This window comes from Solea senegalensis, unplaced genomic scaffold, assembly GCF_019176455.1.
Source record: "Solea senegalensis isolate Sse05_10M unplaced genomic scaffold, IFAPA_SoseM_1 scf7180000014701, whole genome shotgun sequence".
Lineage (NCBI taxonomy): Eukaryota > Metazoa > Chordata > Actinopteri > Pleuronectiformes > Soleidae > Solea > Solea senegalensis.
This window is the reverse complement of record NW_025321100.1, coordinates 96,658-114,841: the sequence shown is the minus strand read 5'-3', so window position 1 is coordinate 114,841 and position 18,184 is coordinate 96,658. Positions and strand designations below refer to the sequence as shown.

The 18,184-nt window shown below is 41.8% G+C and overlaps 3 protein-coding genes across 3 annotated transcripts; all 3 read right to left on the bottom strand.

The window, feature by feature from the left end:
- Positions 1-8,803: 8,803 nt before the first annotated feature.
- Positions 8,804-13,895, bottom strand: LOC122761381 (probable E3 ubiquitin-protein ligase DTX3). Its single transcript, XM_044016623.1, has 4 exons — positions 13,831-13,895; positions 11,666-12,579; positions 10,960-11,177; positions 8,804-9,481 (listed from the first exon to the last, which is right to left on the bottom strand). Exons 2-4 carry the CDS (start codon positions 12,347-12,349, stop codon positions 9,412-9,414), a joined length of 972 nt encoding a protein of 323 aa, XP_043872558.1. The 5' UTR covers positions 12,350-12,579; positions 13,831-13,895; the 3' UTR covers positions 8,804-9,411.
- Positions 13,896-14,832: 937 nt separating this feature from the next.
- LOC122761382 (molybdopterin synthase catalytic subunit) lies at positions 14,833-16,310 on the bottom strand. The gene is made up of 4 exons (XM_044016624.1): positions 16,199-16,310; positions 15,703-15,862; positions 15,434-15,557; positions 14,833-14,960 (listed from the first exon to the last, which is right to left on the bottom strand). Exons 1-4 carry the CDS (start codon positions 16,308-16,310, stop codon positions 14,880-14,882), a joined length of 477 nt encoding a protein of 158 aa, XP_043872559.1. The 3' UTR covers positions 14,833-14,879.
- Positions 15,435-17,914, bottom strand: LOC122761383 (molybdopterin synthase sulfur carrier subunit). Its single transcript, XM_044016625.1, has 6 exons — positions 17,853-17,914; positions 16,942-17,066; positions 16,420-16,564; positions 16,199-16,312; positions 15,703-15,862; positions 15,435-15,557 (listed from the first exon to the last, which is right to left on the bottom strand). Exons 1-3 carry the CDS (start codon positions 17,862-17,864, stop codon positions 16,435-16,437), a joined length of 267 nt encoding a protein of 88 aa, XP_043872560.1. The 5' UTR covers positions 17,865-17,914; the 3' UTR covers positions 15,435-15,557; positions 15,703-15,862; positions 16,199-16,312; positions 16,420-16,434.
- Between the last annotated feature and the right edge of the window lie 270 nt (positions 17,915-18,184).

Genomic DNA, 18,184 nt, shown 5'->3' with positions numbered 1-18,184 from the left:
CCAAAAGAGACAGAAGGTTAAACAGATATTTGGCTACTTAACAAAAGGGTCATCAAGTGTTTTATTTTATATGTTTGCTGCTTTACCTCACCATTAGACAGTGTGTCCTGACTGAAAATGTTGTGAAACAATCAGTCTCTATATATATAGTATATATATATATATACACATTTTATTAACATTTTATCATTAAATATTAGTGTAAAATCAAAGTTGATAATGTGGCAAAACCTCACACAACCACACTCCACAAAACCATGAGCCATCTCTAGGATTATTGATGAATTTCTTCATAAATATAGGGGCAATTATGAACATTTACTTTAGCCTCTTACATAATTTAAATCAAATGTCCTCATTTATGTAAAAAAAACCTTTTTTTTTAAATCAGAAAATACATTTACAGGAGATTATCTTTGCCACGTAAGTCTTCAAAAGACAGATTGGTGATAATTGGTATATCTGGAATTCAACACATCATAAACAGGTTGTCCTGCAGGTCAGCACAACCTCTCAACAATGAGGGAAACAACAAAAACCTGCAATCAAAATTCACTCGAGTGAATCTTTGGTTGCACAGGTCACACTTGTGTTTAGCCTTTCCCTCACCTCACTCAGACATCAGATAAGCTCTCTTTTGGGGTCTAATGTTATGAGTTCCCTCCAAATCCTACCACAGACTTGGTTTTCCTGCAACACCCTAACCCTTCCTAAAGTAGAGAACACAATTTGCTTACGTAAATAAGCCGGGGGGGAGAAGGCACATGGAGCCAAAGGTGAGACCCTCTTGCAATATTTCACAACTGGAACCATTGTTTAGCGTCAGTACCATTTGTTGCGATGCAAAGTAGTTTCCGTTCTCTGTTAATGGCCTGAGACAGTAAATTTCTTGTTACCAGGAGGGAACAGACAGCTTACTGGCAGGTAGAGGAGAACATGACAAAGAAGGAAAGAAGAAAAAAAAAAAAGTCATGAAGACTGGAGCTGATGTGACTCAAACAGTGCATCACCTTTGTTCAACAGCAGAAAACAACATGTTGTCATGGACGATATCCCAGGACATTTACGGCATTACGGCATATTTTTTTTTTAGCCATTATGGTTTCAAGTGGCGTCTTCTTTTGGAAGGAAAACAACCCAAACACATTAAGCAGTTTCATGTGGTGATCGTGTCTGTCACATTGAAATCCAGTCCAAAGCAAGTGTTAATACTCCATGTTAAAATTGCATATTTAAATTGACCCAAATAAACACTAGAAAGACTGTATTTGGTAAAGTTGGGGTTGCAACTTGTTTGTACTGTTGGTAATGTTTGGCCTTGATGTGTAAAGGTATACTAATAAAACAGTTGTTCGCAAAAAAAAATTGGAAACTTTCCATGGGAAATTTGTGGGAACTAACAGGAATGAGATGGACATTTTCAAAACTTAAGTTTGGGAATTTAAAGTACAGTTGGTACCTAATATATTGTAGCATGGGGGCATGAAAATATTTCTGAGGACAAATTGAAATAGTATTGAGAACCTGATCATTTTATTTTAGTTGTCCTGCCCTGCCTCTCACAGCCCCCCTGACAGCTCACGGTGCCCCCCCCTCCCAGGGGGGCCCACCCCACTATTTGTAAGTACTGGCTTTAACAATCAGATACGATGCAAATCATTATTTATTTATTATTTACTGTCTGGCACTTTTTAAATTTCGTTGTACAGGTTACAATGACAATAAAAGGACTATACTATATACAAATTTTTTCCAAAAAGCAATTTTCCTATAAATCACACTGGTAAAAGTGACACCTCGAGACAGACATCTTACTATACTTTTATGGAGTTTCATTTTTGTAAAACTTTCCTAAAAGGACATAAAACGTCTGGAAAAACCTTGTATCCCAGAGGGACACAAAAAAATTCCCATGGAAGGTTTCTGGAAATTTACTGTTAATTTTCCACCATGTCACAAGAATGTATCTGTATTGTATATACTTAACAATATGATAGATAAAACAGTTTATTGCCAAAAACATGGTGGAGTTAGATTATAAACTGGTTAATTGAATAAATACATGAATTAAAAATAAACATCCAGTCTCATATTTGAACCTGGCATTACTCAGTGAGCCAGGTTTCTGTTCTGGTAACATTCATAAAAAAGTGCATTATAATGAGACAATGCCTTTACTGGTGGTGTCTCGAAGAGAAATTCCCTGACTTTTATCGGCAACTGTGAGTCATGCAGTTATTAAAACTTTCCAAAAGCACAACAAAGATTATGATCTTTACGTTTCAGTTTTGCCCACTTGATAACCCCCACATGGCTCAAAGCGTATCAAAACATCAGCTCCTGCCTCTTCCTCTCTGAGCTGCTACGGCCATGTTTGTGTTTGGAGTCACAACAACAGAAATGCCTCCCGATGAGTAAAGGTGAGGCCTCTAAGACAGAGCATGGACCGACTTCCCTCACAAACATGCAGCCTGCGAGGACGTCCGCTGACCCACCCTGTTTTCCATTAAAAGATCTCGCAGCATAGTCACTCACTGTCATCCCCACTCTCTCTTCTGACTTTTGCCTCTCATCTATTTTTAGCATCTTGTTTTCGTGCAGTTATTGTAAGCGCTGCAGTGACTTCATGACAATACATGTCACTGGTGGGACATGGGACAAGTGCTGCTCTTTTGTTACAAAGCAGGAATAACCTGGGGAGCGCAGGTAGACGGGAGGTCACTGAAGGGCGGCAAAATTACAAAAACTGATGGTGGCGGTGTGTCATTATGATTAATAATCATTTTCAAAAGAGTCTGCATTTAACGCACAGGTAACACAGCACAGGTTCAGTAACCTATGATGGACAGTCACAAGTACATTTACTCAAGTACTAGAAAATATTTCAATTTACTTCGCATATTCACAGTATTGATACAAAACATAATCAGCAAATATACCACGTTTCATAAAAGACCAGATAAAAAAGACACTAGAAAACAATGCACTAGTTTAATGTACATACCTGATTCTGTACAAATGAAATCCTGCTCTAACAAACAAGCTCAAAGCTACAGTATAGCGCTGCAAACTCATACAAACTCAACACATTTCCTAAAGACATGCATGAACAATTACATCTGTTAGTGACAACCTGCTGCTTTTAGTGTGTTTTTGTACATCAAGACTTCTTGACTATGTTCACTTAAGTCTCCTTTGCAAGAGGCTCAGGTGATAAAACTTAAATTCAGAGACACTGTATATGAAGTCGATGGCTCTGCTGTTATGAAATGAAAATGGACTTTTGATATGAAAAATGTTACTCAACTCTAAACCAGAGAAAAATTCGGGGGGGGGGGTCATAAAATTAACTACACGTCCAAGTTTGACATTTTTGTCATATGAACATACAGATGTCTTTTAAATGATACAGTAAAACTGATTGATTTTCAGAATGTGTGTAGTGACTGAGGTCCTGAACTCTGAGAGTCATTGTCAGAAATGATCGAGCAATTAATTTTTATGGCATGTCTAATTTTAAAGTTTTGTTTTGAAAACTGGATATTGCTAAACCTGCATGCGTGCTTGATGTGAGCTGTTTTGGTGCTAGAATACAGGGACACTCCACGGCCGGTTTGACCACGGAGACGCAAACGTCGGCTCATTTGTTTACAGTCTGTGCCAAAAAAGGAACTATAACGTTCTACTTTGTTGACAGTAAAGTAAAGCAATTAACCTAGAATTCATATTCATCATATTTCACCAGAGGAACTACTTGCTAGTCAGCGTCAATACAGAGGATCACAAATTCAGAAGCCGTCATCTGTACAGACCATGAATATGCATGTATCCAATGATGAACAGACAGACCACCATAGCATTATCAAAGGTACTCTTGCAAAATTGTTTTCCAAGACAATAATTCACTCAGTCAGCCTCTTCTATGATGCTCAAGTCAGAGGTTCTCCATCTTGTTTACCACTGTAACATTTGTCAAACTGGTGTTAATGCCGAGTGTCCAGCTGTAATGACGCCAGGGGATGTGCTTGCATAAATACAGACACTCGGAACCAACAAAGCCACCCCCCAGGTTTTTTTCTCACTATTATATAGATGTCAAAATGGTTTAAACAAAGGAAAACAAATAACTTGCACAGGTTGGGATGTTTACAGAGTCAGTGGCATTAGGCCAGAACAGACCTGAGTAAAATATTTATAGCAGTGCATCCACCCATGCTCATACAAATCAAATACGTATCAACAGTTATCAGGAATATAACCAGACATGGGCATAGTTGGCATATTTTAAGACAGAGAAATGGTTTAAGATATCGTCAGAGTTTGTTTTAGATTGCAGTCCCCGTTTTGAACAAAGGTGAACTTCCTTTGCTCCGCCTGTGGCCAAGGCCTCAGAGCGATGATTTAATGTCACGGCTAATAATGAAACAAACAGGGTGTCGTGTCTGCTCCACATGACCCAGAGCTGGAGCGGGCACCAGGAGGCAGAGCCTCGCACCTCAGTCAGTGCTAAATAAAGATACACTTGATGGAGACACGGGGATAACATAAATCAGGATATCCCATCAGGGGTGACAAAGAGCACCATTGTTTTGGTTCAAGTGGGCAGTCATCCTGACAGACGGTGTACACTGGACATGGGAGAGGACAGGAGGTTCTCCCCAGTGAATCTTGGCCTGATGGGTCATGTCAGAAAAGGTCGTTATTTGTGTGGTTACACAATGTGACGACTGTCAAGGGGACCACACCTCGACCAAAACTGAAAGGAACCCGTTTATCTAAAGCGTTACTTCATGACAAGACAACTGGTTCCTCAGGAAGTTTTAGGGCTGTTTACGTTAGATAATGTAAATTGTGTTTGATGGGTTAGCATGCACATGGTATCACAACATAAAAGCTTAATTATTAAGGCTAACACATACAATCCTGATCAGAAAACTATTAAGTTTGAAAACACCATTTTCATTCAGAAATGTATAGGTCTCGCTAGACAGAAACATTTGAAAACAAAGAACTGCATTAATTTACAATTTGGTTCAAATATCACACTTTTATATAAACAGCCTAATTACTTAAACAAATACATGGCAACATGTGTACCTTAAAAATCCATCATACTAATTTCACTGTTTTATGGACTGTTAATTTAACACAACGTTCTGTTAACACAATCAGTGTCAGGAGTGTGATACAGGAACCAAGTGTAGGTAAAAACCAGTTTAATTAATGAAATGATGGTAAACTAAAGCGTAAATAAAACAAGAACAAATCAAAAGAGCACACAGGTAAAGTAAATTAAACAAAAAAACAACTTACAGGGGTCAAACCCAAAGGGAACAGGAGATGAGGAGCAAACCAGCAAACAAGAGGGAGAGACAACTAGAAACAGGTGAAACTAATTAGGGCGGGGCATGTAATCAAAAACAGCAGACAAAGACCATATAAAGTGACAAGACAAGCGGTGAGCATCCAAAACAAAACAGGATGTGTCAAAATAAAACAGGAAATTCACAAAAAAACAAGGACAAATACAAACCCCAGTAACTACAAGATTAAAAAAATAATTAAAAAGTAAACCAAATCAGGAAAATAAGACCAAATAAATCAAAACACACGAAAATTCCCCTTTTCATTCTCAGTAGAGGAGAAATCAGCTTCCTGTTTACACTAGAACACGTATGTTCACTGGTGTCATCTGCGCTTTCATGTGAGTTATTGTAGATGGAGATTACTTCTTATACAGGACGAACATATCTCGTTTAGTAGTCAAATGTAGTCTCATCTCCAACAATAAATACAACGACACACCATACATACACACCATACCATAAGATAATATAAGATAAGCTAAGATAGTCCTGTATTAGTCCCACAGTGAAGAAATTTATATTGTCACAAATACAGTAAAGATAAAGATAATGAATAATAAACATGCATTTCCACGTGTAAATCCATGTGTCCTTCATGTCTTCACTTTTGATGACGTGGGTGTAAACGGCTGAAATCGAGACGTTAATTCCGATCCTCATTGTTTTCTGTCGGGTTTGTCTTTGAAGTTCTGAGAGGTATCTCATGCACGGCAGCGTCACGACACACCTGATGCTACGACGACCAGCGCAGTGAACACACGGGCGAGGATATGCTGTGAGAACACCATGACTGTCTCACTTTGTATCAAGCAGTTGTCTTTTCTTTTTTACGTATCGTTGATGCCTCTTAAAGTGATAGCTCAGGTTTTATGAAGTGCTGTTGTACACTGTGGAGCACTGACTGTGCTGAGCACGCCACCATAGTGAAGAAGCAGCCCGACACACGGACACTACTGAACATGGCTGCCAGCAGGACATTGACCTCACCGTTGAACAGCCTGTTCACTTTGTTTTGCTCTGTCGGCGTCCACAGAGAGAACCAGACGTTTTGTTGTGCGCCCCCTGCTGCCTGTGACACGTCACAGCAGCTCCCACACAATAAACATGCTGATTTTTCTCTCTGGACTTTGGTATGACAGAGTGATTCAGTGGCGGACATATTGTCATGATGTCTCATAGACTACCTTGGACTACAACTGCCTTTTAAAACCCCTGAACTATCCCTTAAATCCATCCCATCCATTATTACTACGCCCTTCTGTGCGAGGACATAGTGGGACACTGTCGTGGTTCACGTGGCCCGTTTATTGGTTGATAGGTCACATGACCTACACGGTGTAAAGCAGGTGACGTGTGAACCGCTGAGCCACCGTGAACCCCTGACAGTTTGGTTGTGTTTGTAATTGCTTAATGTTCTACAAACTCACAATAACAGAGATTTGGGAGAAAAAATGAGGTTAAAATCTTCAGTGAAAATCAAATCATGGTACACATTATGAACACTTTGTGGCTGATATAAATACAAGGTATCGTGAAGCCCTCGGGAGGCTAAAGGAATCTGTTGATTTTATTGTCAGAACATGAATTAGTTTGAGTCATAAAATGAAGATAAAAATGTTAATCATTTCTTCCTCAAATGTTTTATTTTCTTTACAAACCAAAGATATTTTCACACTCTTCAATATTAAAATTCTGATCAACGCTATTGTGATTCAAACGTTAAACACTTGAAGGACCTCAGTTGTTGAAATGTTTGAATTTAAAGGTGAATTCAAGGGTGACGGAAAGATCTGCTTTAAAACAGATTGTATTTGTGTCATAACGTCTAAAACTACATGAAATCTAGAAGAGTCTCAGTGTTAGTGTTAGTGCTGGGACGACATGGTTTTGTCCTGGTTAGTTTGTATCTTTTTACTTAAAACCATTATTGAATGTTATGAATGAATGAGTCAGTAACCCTCGAGTTATTCTTGGTTTATTCCAACCATCTAAACTGAATGGGACGGGGAAACATAGCTGCTGTAATTAGCTGCTCATGCTAATAATAAAGCAAATACAATCAGGCTAAGTAGAAGAGAAAGTGTGTTTGTAGCCTAATGATGAAGAGTAATGAAAAAGTAAAAGACTGGGATCATGGTCTTCAGACTTGACTGAATGACTTATTTAGACATTCCAAATAAACAGTCAGTTCTTTGTTAATGGTTTAGTCCAAAATGGTTTCAACATCCAACACAAAAGCAGCTTCATTCACGACGAGCAGCAGCCTCGACCTGCACTCATGTTCTCCGTCACAATCGAAGACTTACGTCACCGCTCTGTGTGTGTCTGTGTGTGTGTGTGTGTGTGTGTGACCCACGGAACGTTGTTGCGTTTAACATGTAACTCTTATCCAGTCAGTGAGCGGTTACACTTCAAAGTGACACGGAGGAAACGTCATAGCTGAGCACACGTGCGTGTCTTACCGTGTCGTGTCGTGCAGGTGGATCGATGACGATGACGATGAGCGGCCCTCGAACAAACAGCCGTGGAGTCAGTTTTCTGACGTCGTGTGAAAAAGTTTCGCTCGCTCCACTTTGAAAGCAACGTGCGCTTCCGCTTCTGCGTATGACGTCACTCACGGCGCGCGGCATAGAATTAAACTGAATAGATCGGCCCATTGTCACCGGTTCACGATCTAGAGAGTCCGTGGTCATCGTTGCCAACGGTGAAACATCACTGCATGATAATAATTAGAAAGCAAATACAAACATGGAAGTTGGAACCTGAACAACATTAAGGTTTTTAAAGAATAATCATGAACTGTACCTGCAAAAATACGCCTTTACTTCACGTATCTGTTGAGTAACATCAACAGATACGTGACGCAGGTTCTTATGCTGCGCTGCATTCACATCAGGACTGAGGTCAGAGTTCACCACGCTCCACTTCATGCTTCACGTGCTATTTTTCTAAAAGATGTCACACCACTAATTCATCTTAAATGTCAAAGAGGAGTTTTAAGACACAGAAAAGTTACTTACTTAAAAAATCAGCACATTGTTGTACAATATTTAATAGTTCAGAGGATGAAGATATGATATTTGACTTACTGCTGTCGCGTTTAGTCGTACTTTATTATGGAAGACGCTGTTGTTAATGTGATAAATCCACTGATGACTCATGAAAGCGAATCAGAAGAAAATGAGTGAATACTTATGTATTTATATCAGTCACAAATGCAAAAGGACATTTTGTATCCCAATTACAGTCAGCGTCATCTTTGTGCACTTTGTGCTTTAAAACCATCCAAAACGAAGCCTTTCATGTTTCTTTCTGCCTCAATTCACTTTATAAATTGTACTTTCATCCATGTTTCAACTGTTTTCTGTTTTAAATGTTTTGTTTTCACGCAGCTTCTGATGTGAAAGACACAGCTGATCACTGATTACCCTCTGATATTGTATGTAGCATAGGGCCGGGGGGGGATTGGTAATGGGAGATTATACGTGTTCTATCTGAATAAAGGGACCTCTAATCTGTGTTCTGTCTTTGACCCTTGAAAATAAACCATGAGCTTGGAAGTGCCTAATCATACAACTGATTTAAATTCTTATTTGAAGCTACAACTTTGCTTTTGTTCCATGTGAGGGATTTCACATAGAGATTTCTGTGTGTGTGTGTGTGTGACACTTTCTCTGTTTCAAACGTTACTTATTCACCAGCTTTTTTTGACATCGCCAGCGACAGCAGCTGTTTATTCATCACAAACACGTTTAGTGATTCCATCACTTGTCTTCTTTGCTTCTACTGATTATAAAAAACATGGTTCCAATAATATTAAGTGTAGAAAAGTCCTTTATAGAAACAAACTGACCATTAATAAATAGAACTGTGGTTTAATAAAATACTTTTAACCTCTATGTTGTGTTTACAAGTCAACCAGACTATATGATAAATCATATTGATTACAACACTACTACCTTAATACAAACAAAAGCTATAGTTGGTGATTTACGGTGTAGTTATGAATGTCCTTCATCACACTGACACAAATGTGTTCAGTGACTCATTCAATTCCTTTGGCTCTCAGTTCATCTGCCACTCGACTCAGGTAGTCGGGGTCCGGGTAACCGTAGCTGCAACACAATCACAAACATGAGGTTATACCACTTTATATGGACCATGCTGAACACTGAGTCAGGGTCACGTCAAATGAAAACTATCATCCACTGCTCGGGTTTTTCTCCCACATTTATATCAAATCTGCTGATTGTCTTGAAATGAAATGAATGTTCAAGAGGCCAAATAGATGCTGACCTCTGACCTTTCAAACTAAAACAACAATGTCTTTATTGGTGAATTTAACCCAGCCTTTTTAAAGGGTTTGCCCTTGACCCGTCCTGCGGTTTGAACCAGCAACCCTCCGCTTACAAGCCCAATTCCTTCCCTCTTGACACCCTGCATGTGTCGTGCTCCAACAGTTTGAAGTTTTAACGTTAGAAACACATTTGAAAACATCTGCACCGTTAAAGTGTAGCAGAAAAGCGAGGCTTCAGTTTAATGATTACACTTCAGCCGAGGTCCAGAACGTCACAGCTGGTTCGGGTCAAACCAACGACGCTTGTGTGCCTCACAGCAGAGAAGAGCCTCACACCAGCAGAGAGAGAAGAGCCTCACAGCAGAAGAGAGAGGAGCCTCACAGCAGAAGAGAAGAGAGCCTCACAGCAGCAGAGAAGAGAAGAGTCTCACAGCAGCAGAGAAGAGAAAGAGCCTCACAGCAGAAGTGAAGAGAAGAGCCTCACAGCAGCAGAAGAGAAGAGAAGAAGGGAGCCTCACACACCAGCAGAGAAGAGAGAAGAGAAGAGCCTCACAGCGGCAGAGAAGAGAAGAGCTCACACCAGCAGAGAAGAGAAGAGCCTCACACCAGCAAGAGAAGAGAGAGAAGAGCCTCACACCAGCAGAGAGAGAGAAGGAGAGAGAGAGAACGGCAGCAGAGAGAGAGAGAAGAGTCTCACAGCAGCAGAGAGGAAGAGAAAGGCCTCCAGCAGCAGAGAAGAGAAGAGAGCTCAGCAGAAGAGAGAAGAGAGCCTCACAGCAGAGAGAAAGAGCCTCCACAGCAGCAGCAGAGAAGAGAGAGAGCCTCACAGCAGAAGAGAGAGAAGAGCCTCACAGCAGCAGCAGAGAAGAGCCTCACAGCAGAGAAGAGAAGAGCCTCAGCAGCAGAGAGAGAAGAGCCTCACAGCAGAAGAGAAGAGGCCTCCTGAGCCTCACAGCAGCAGAGGAGAGAAGAGCCTCACAGCAGCAGAAGAGCCTCACAGCAGCAGAGAAGAGAAAGAGCCTCACAGCAGCAGAGAGAAGAGCCTCACAGCAGCAGAGAGAGAGAAGAGCCTCACAGCAGAGAGAAGTGAAGAGAGAGAAAGGAGTCTCACAGCAGCAGAGAAAGAGCCTCACAGCAGCAGAGAAGAGAAGAGCCTCACAGCAGAAGAGAGAGAAGAGAAGAGCCTCACAGCAGCAGAGAAGAGCCTCACAGCAGCAGCTCTGTGCACTCAAACCAACAGGATTTGAACATGTGCTGCTCTGTGTGTCATGCACATGAACAACATCAAGTCCTTACCGGGTTGGTCCTCCACACGTTGAGGTTTTGTGGTGGATGTCGTTCCATGTGAGCGCGTTGTTCCTGCCGCTGGTGGTGGAGCGACCCACGGTGAAGATGAGTCTCTGATCAAAGGCTCGTTTCAACAGCGTCAGAATCCTCCGGCCCTCCGACGAGTCGGGGAGATACGCCGTGCGCGTCACGCCGTCGTACGGCTGACCACAGTTGGGATGCTCCGCCTGCAGAAGGACGACATTGTCACCTTAGATGACATCACCATGGCTTCCAGTTCCACTGTGAGGAACCTTGGAGTTACTTTTGACCAGGAAATGTCATTTGATTCACAAACTCATTTCCAGAACAGCCTTCACACGCACATTCACTCTCTCACAATCAGGATATGATTATGACTTTTTATATGTCATTAACCTTGTCTCTTTCTCTCCCTAGTTTATGTCCTTCCTTCCTTCCCTCTCTCTCTGTGTATTCTCATCATGCAGGTTGCAGGATCCAGATCCAGTTTTTTTGAACTGAAATTGAATTATAAAAATAATAATAACTTAAGTTAGACGTCCGAGTTCAGGGAGCTCAGCTGTTGAAGGAATGACCCCTGACCTCGGAAATTCCGAGTTCCAACTACAAATGGATCGCACCATTAACCCTGAGGGACCAAACTCACTGCTGCGCCACTTCACAGGTGAAATGAAACAGTCCAGCGCTCTCTTACCGTTTGGATCCCAGCCGGAATGCGATACTGGATAATGATGGTTCCATATTTGTCGTATCCAGGCAACGATGATGATGAGATTGTGGTGTGAGTCATTCTTCCTCCCTCAGGCTGCGTCCCAGTCAAAGTGCCGTACACTCGTCCACAGGTGGGACACACAGGCTTGTAGTGGAACGCTCTTTGAAGACAGTCTCTGCAGAAGCAGTGTTTGCAAGGCAGAGTCTCTTTCTCGCCTCTTTTGATCGTTTCCATGCAGATGGGACACGACTCGTCTTCAGGACCTTCTCTCGCTGCCCTCCTGCTCGGCTCTGGTGTTTCGTGTGTTGAGAGAATCTCTTGTAATCTAGCGACGTACACAAAAGGTCCGATCACAGTGACTTCATGTTTGTGGCTGGGTTTAAAGAGCAGCTGTGGAAACGTCCTCTGCAGCTCCTGCAGCTCACGTTCACTCACACAGAGCGTCGCGAGCTGCAGGTCGGCTGCAGTTCTCTGGTACAGCGTGATGAACCTCTGTCTGACGTGGTCAGCGTGGGCGGGGCTGGTCGTGGAGAAGGGGCGTGGTCTTATGGTCACCTGCACTGTGCTGTGCGGGTGACTGCGTTGCTGTGGCTGTGCTTCTATAATAAATCTGTCTCCTGTGATTCTGTCCAGCTCTCCTGCACGTCTCTGCTGAATGTAATCCATGACAAACGCGGGCGCGTCCACACGTCTGACCGGCGCTGACGTGTGTCAGGCGTGAAGTGACGCTCCACCGCTAACAGATCCTCCGACAGATGGTCCAGTACTTTGAAGTCTCCTCTCACGCTGTAGCAGAAACCTTCTTTCTTGGAAGGGTAACGCTGAAGAATCCTCTTAAGTTTGACAGAGTCTCTGTAATCAGCTTCATTGATGGTGGCAACCAGGTTTTTTATACACTGAAACAACAAAACAACAACAAATGTAATAATACTATTACTATACACACACACACACATATATATATACACATACACATATATATACATATATATGTGTGTATATATGTATGTGTATATGTATATATATACATATATATATAAAGCTACAGCTTGTTCTTCTCTGAGGGTCACATGAGGAGCTGGAACTAACCCCAGATGATCGATAACTGTCTTTTTTAAATGCTTCTGATCGCCATCTTCTTCTCATCCCTCTCTGTAAATGTGATGTAATCACATCACATGACCTGCTGATGTGAGGGTTTCTTCCCTGTGCAGGGTTAAGGGTTTTTGATGTGAGGGTTTCTTCCCTGTGCAGGGTTAAGGGTTTTTGATGTGAGAGTCTAAGGACAGACGCTGTACACTGTGACCTGACGTCACTGAGTATGTTTGAGTCACAGCAGCTGCAGCCTCACGGACACAGGTCATGTGACCCAATGCCCGAATCCGTTTCATTACATTACATTACATGTCATTTAGCAGACGCTTTTATCCAAAGCGACTTACAAAAGTGCATTTAAACATTTGGGTACAAATAAGAGCTAGAAGTAAGTAAGAGCTTCAAGTAGAACAAACTATGAAGTGCTAGTCATAAGTTTTTTTTTTTTTTTTTTTTGTCGTCTTAGTCGAGGTAGAGTCGGAAGAAATGTGTTTTTAGTCGGCGTCGGAAGATGTGGAGGCTTTCAGCTGTCCGGATGTCGATGGGGAGGTCGTTCCACCATTTGGGAGCGAGGACAGTGAACAGTCTCGAGTTCTGTGAACGCCTCTGCGATCCTCTCAGTGAGGGGGCAGCGAGCCGGTTTGTCGATGCAGAGCGGAGTGGGCGGGCTGGGGTGTAGGTTTTGATCATGTCCTGGATGTAGGCTGGACCGGATCCGTTTCTAGTGTACAGTCACTTTTGAGCGCGACACACACGCTCGTGGACACACACACACACACACAGCAGCGTACGTAGTGACACGTTTGAACTGTAAATGTTATCACTCAGTCGACTATTTGTTATTTATGAGGTTAAGAGTCGAACAATCGAGTAAACGACAACACGGACCTGTTTACCTGACTTTAAGAGCGGGTGCACGTGACTCTGGTGGACTCTGTTAAACGCTCTCGAACTGTTGGTACATACATAACTATGAGTACATGTACAACTGTTAGTATATGTATATATAAAACTACGAGTACATGTAAGTGTGTAACAAGTGTGTACAGTACCTCCATGCTGCCAGGTCTCACTCTCCTCTGACGCCGCTCTTTAGTTTCACTTTCTGCTCCAGGACCAGGACGTCTTCACTGTTCATCTGACCTCGAGCGACCTCTGCTGGCCAATAACATCATCTGCACTGGTGAGGAATTCATTGTATATGTTATCACGTGTTGTGAGCTGTGAGTGTGTAGCTTATTATTTGGTTTTGTAAAGATAACCAAATAATAAGTATATCTATATGTGTGTATATATATGTATATATATATATATATATATATATATATATATATATATATATATACATATATATATATACATATATATATACATATATATATATATATGTGTGTGTGTTCACTTTTGTTAAATTTTACATACTGGACCTTTTAAAAAACAAAAGGTAAAACGTAATAAAAGTGAAGACGTATTTTCTTTTTCCTTTCCAGAGTGAGCCGTGTATATTTACTGTACACCAGGAGCAGACCATGTGTTTACAATAGACCACAATGGACAAAGTGAAAGCTTCATAGACTCATCAACACACTCTGAAGTGAGAGTGAGGTGAAGGATATTCAACATGACACCGTCAGTGTCCCTGTGTGACCTTGTGAAGCAGGTGAGGAAGCTCCTTTAACCATTGACAACACTTTACTAATCTGTAACCTTGTTTAAGAGAAAATAATACATGAAAACGCTTGAATGTAACAAGAGATTTTAAGATGTATTGTCATGTTTTGCCCAAAAGAGAAAGAAGTTATTTTGAACCATTTCTTATTCACTCTTTAAGTTTAAAAACTAAACATAAAAGTCCTGAACTTAGCACATTTAAGTCAATGTGGCACAGAAGTGAAGTCTCAGGTCTTTTTACATGGTTTTGACACCTCACAGGACTTTAAGTGTACATGTTTAGTGATGGACATTATTCTCTGACCTTCCTGTGACGTAACGATGTTCAACATAACCACTGAGAAGCTCGGTCACAACACAGACTGATAATCAGAAACGATCAATAACCTTTATCAGAAAGTCTTTATTTCCAGCAGCTGATTGTCAAACGTCAGCACTGATGTTTTCTGTGACTGGACCACGGACACTCAGAGTTCTCCTTCCAGCTCACTTCCTCTGTATCGTAAACTTCCTGTGGATCAGAGTCACATGATCGGTGATCAGCGAATAACCAGGAGCGTTCTCAAAGTCAAGGATAGATGTTTGAAGTCCCCACAATGCTTCATGGAAACTGTACTCAATGTAATGAAGGAAATAACAACAACAACAACAACAACAACAACAACAACAATAATAATAATAGTTCAGTTTCATGTGGATTTCTAAGTTGTTTTTTGTTTGAATAGATTTTAGAATTTTAAACAGTTGAGACTCTGTGAGAGAAACTGATAACATTGGTTAGGTTAATCTTAACCAACTTTTACAATCAAGCACAAAACTTAATGAAGTTTACGCAGCTGTAAAAAAAAAAAAGGTGTGACAAAAATACATCGAAAAAACCAAAACACTAATGTTTTACAGTGTAAATGTGGTGAGTGCGCGCGCGTGTGTGTGTGTGTGGATGTGCGCGTGTGTGTGTGTGTGTGCGCGCGCGTGTGTCAGTACCTTTTTCCAGATGGGGACGTTGGCCTTCAGCTGCTCGATGCAGTGCTGAATCGCCTGCAGGCCGTCATGGCGATGAGGAGAGGAGATCGCCATGACAACACTGGCCTCGCCTACTTTCACACACCTATGAAGAGAATTTGGTCCAGTGAGTAAAGTAAGGAGCAGTGTCAGCGCCACATGTTGGACCACACTCTGTATACAGAAGCCCACGAGGGACACAGGGAAGACTGATGTTAGCAGTTAGCACATTAGCACGGTCAGAGCCTCACCCCAGTCTGTGGTGAGCACAGATGTGCGTCACAGACGGCCATCGCTCCCTGATGTCAGCGCACACTTTAGAGAACTCGGACTGAGCCATCGCCTCGTACGCCTCGTACACCAGAGCGCTGACCTTCCTGCCGCCGCCCACCACGTCCTCACGGGTCGTACCTGTGCACGCACACACACACACGCGTGTCGGGACATTTCAGATTTGTTTGTCTGTTTTAATGACAGTAACACTGAGAATGTGTCAGAGTTTTGTTTTTAGAGGACGCAGCTGTAACACTGATTAATGATTTCATTTGTAAAAAGGGAAAAAAGACAAACACAGGTGAGTTTAAACTCCTCCCACACACCACAGCCAGAGAAGAAGAGAATACAATCAATCCAAAAATATTCTATTATTATATTAATATTCTATTCTATTATATGTTAACAAAGTACAGAAAGTGTTTGAATGAATGGAAACATGTGTGACTGTTTTCAAACATTACATCTCATTACCTATAAACACTGAAACAGCTCCACAGGAAGCGCTGTTGACGGCATCCACCACTTCCTGTACTGAGAGCCAATCATGGCTCAGCTTCAGGGCGTCGCTCTGCTCCTCTGACATTTCTAAACACAAATATCACACTCAATGTTGACACTTATATTTGGAACTACATTTGTAACAGGATTCATCGCATACGTGATTTCATGAAGTGAAGATCATGATTTCTTACCGTCTGCCTCGTGTTCTATCCTCCGCTGAGAGGCGGCACCACCGCCACCTCGTCCCCGTCCACCAGGGACACAAGCACCTGGTCGCCGATGGCAACGTACTCCTGACGCACCGCCAGCACCACGTGGTCCTGCAGCGCACACAGTCTGCTCGCACACACACACACACACACACACACACACACACACACACACACACACACACAAAGAAAAGACAAATACACTGGACACATGAGCGCTAGTGACAGTAATGCAGGGCACACAGTGTAGGAGCACTTTCAAAGATGCATTCAAAGACCCTGGTAAATTTAACTCCTTCTGTGGGATCTTAGAGGAGCAGCTTCAAGATGCATTCAAGAAACCTGGGAAATTTAAGAATTCCTGCACACACACATGAAGTCCACTAAATGTCTGCTGCTGTGATAACAAACACAAACGATGTCGTCATTTAAAATATGAAGTAAATAAGGAAAGGAACACAGTTTTAAACACAGTTACAGTCAACATCACAAAGTGCTTTGTACCGTGGGTGTCGCCGTAGCAACAGGTTCCAAAGGTCCCGGCTGCTGATTGGTGTTGGCACGGCGGCGACCTCTTCCTGCTTCACACCGGTCAACTCTGCACTTTTAGCAAAGTACAACACCAACACCTGAGGAGGGTGAACACACTGCTGATGATCACATGAACACTTTGTCTTTATCTGAATATAAATCCTGCAGTATATTATGATCACATATTCAGTTAATATTTCAATCATATTTAAAATCAGTGTTTTAAACACATTTCCTGACAATCTGACAATGAAAAAGTCGTTAAAACACTGAATTATCACTAAACTGCTGCGGTCGTTGGTGAATTATCACTAAACCTTTGCAGTCGTTGGTGAATTATCACTAAACCGTTGCAGTCGTCGGTGAATTATCACTAAACCGTTGCAGTCGTTGATCTAATGAATCAATGTAATCATAACATCTGTGATGAAGAACTTTACTTTTCTTCATTTAAATAAAGTTACAAACTGACCTGAAACAGATGAATGGAATCACGTGAGTGTCTCATGTTAATCACATGTTGTTGAGTTCCATCATGTCATATTTAATGTCATAATGTCATATTTGGTCTTTGACACCATCACAGACAAACTAAATGACTTTGGTGAATGTGGAGTGAGTCATGTTGAGTGCTGCTCTCAGGTCTGTTGATAAACACATTACCAACGACTTGTTTGTCATAGTTCTAAAGAAGTTTAATCTTCATCCTCGTGCAAACTCATGACAGAGCAGCCATACGCATGTCCACGTGCACAACTGACAACTGTACGTGTTTCTATCAAGAGCGGCGACGTATCTTCATAAAGTGGAACAGTGTGACGTATATTCGCTCACACACACACGCTGTTTTACACCAAGTAACAAACACGCTAGCAGACACTCACCTGTGCAGGCATGAATGAGTCTGCTGCTTCACAGCACGTGACACTGCTTCAGAGCACGTGACGCTAATGAAGCCTCTTCTCTTATAGTTATTATGATTATTATAATAATAATAATAATAATAATAATGAGTATTATTGTTGTTGTTGTCGTTGTTCTCCTCAGCGGTCACGACTCTCTGCACTTTTGCAGCTTCGTCATCTTAAACCGTCTCAAGAGGCCACGCCCCCTTTCTTCTTCGACTGTTAGTGGCGAAACAAACAAAGTGTTTCAATACTGCCACCTGCTGGTAGAGTGAGGCTTTACATGGTTGAGATGAACGGGCAGAAACATG

Bases quoted from the DNA above. Each gene is read 5' to 3' on its own strand.
- LOC122761381 (XM_044016623.1), bottom strand. From the start codon at position 12,349: ATGGATTACATTCAGCAGAGACGTGCAGGAGAGCTGGACAGAATCACA. The intron at 11,178-11,665 runs GTAAGAGAGCGC...GTCCTTCTGCAG, and splicing joins TTCCGGCTGGGATCCAAACG to GCGGAGCATCCCAACTGTGG. The intron at 9,482-10,959 runs GTAAGGACTTGA...ATTGTGTTGCAG, and splicing joins ACGTGTGGAGGACCAACCCG to CTACGGTTACCCGGACCCCG.
- LOC122761382 (XM_044016624.1), bottom strand. From the start codon at position 16,310: ATGTCAGAGGAGCAGAGCGACGCCCTGAAGCTGAGCCATGATTGGCTC. The intron at 15,863-16,198 runs GTAATGAGATGT...GTGCGTGCACAG, and splicing joins AGCTGTTTCAGTGTTTATAG to GTACGACCCGTGAGGACGTG. The intron at 15,558-15,702 runs GTGAGGCTCTGA...TTCTCTTCATAG, and splicing joins TGTGCTCACCACAGACTGGG to GTGTGTGAAAGTAGGCGAGG.
- LOC122761383 (XM_044016625.1), bottom strand. The intron at 16,565-16,941 runs GTACAAAGCACT...GTGTGCGAGCAG, and splicing joins TTGCTACGGCGACACCCACG to ACTGTGTGCGCTGCAGGACC.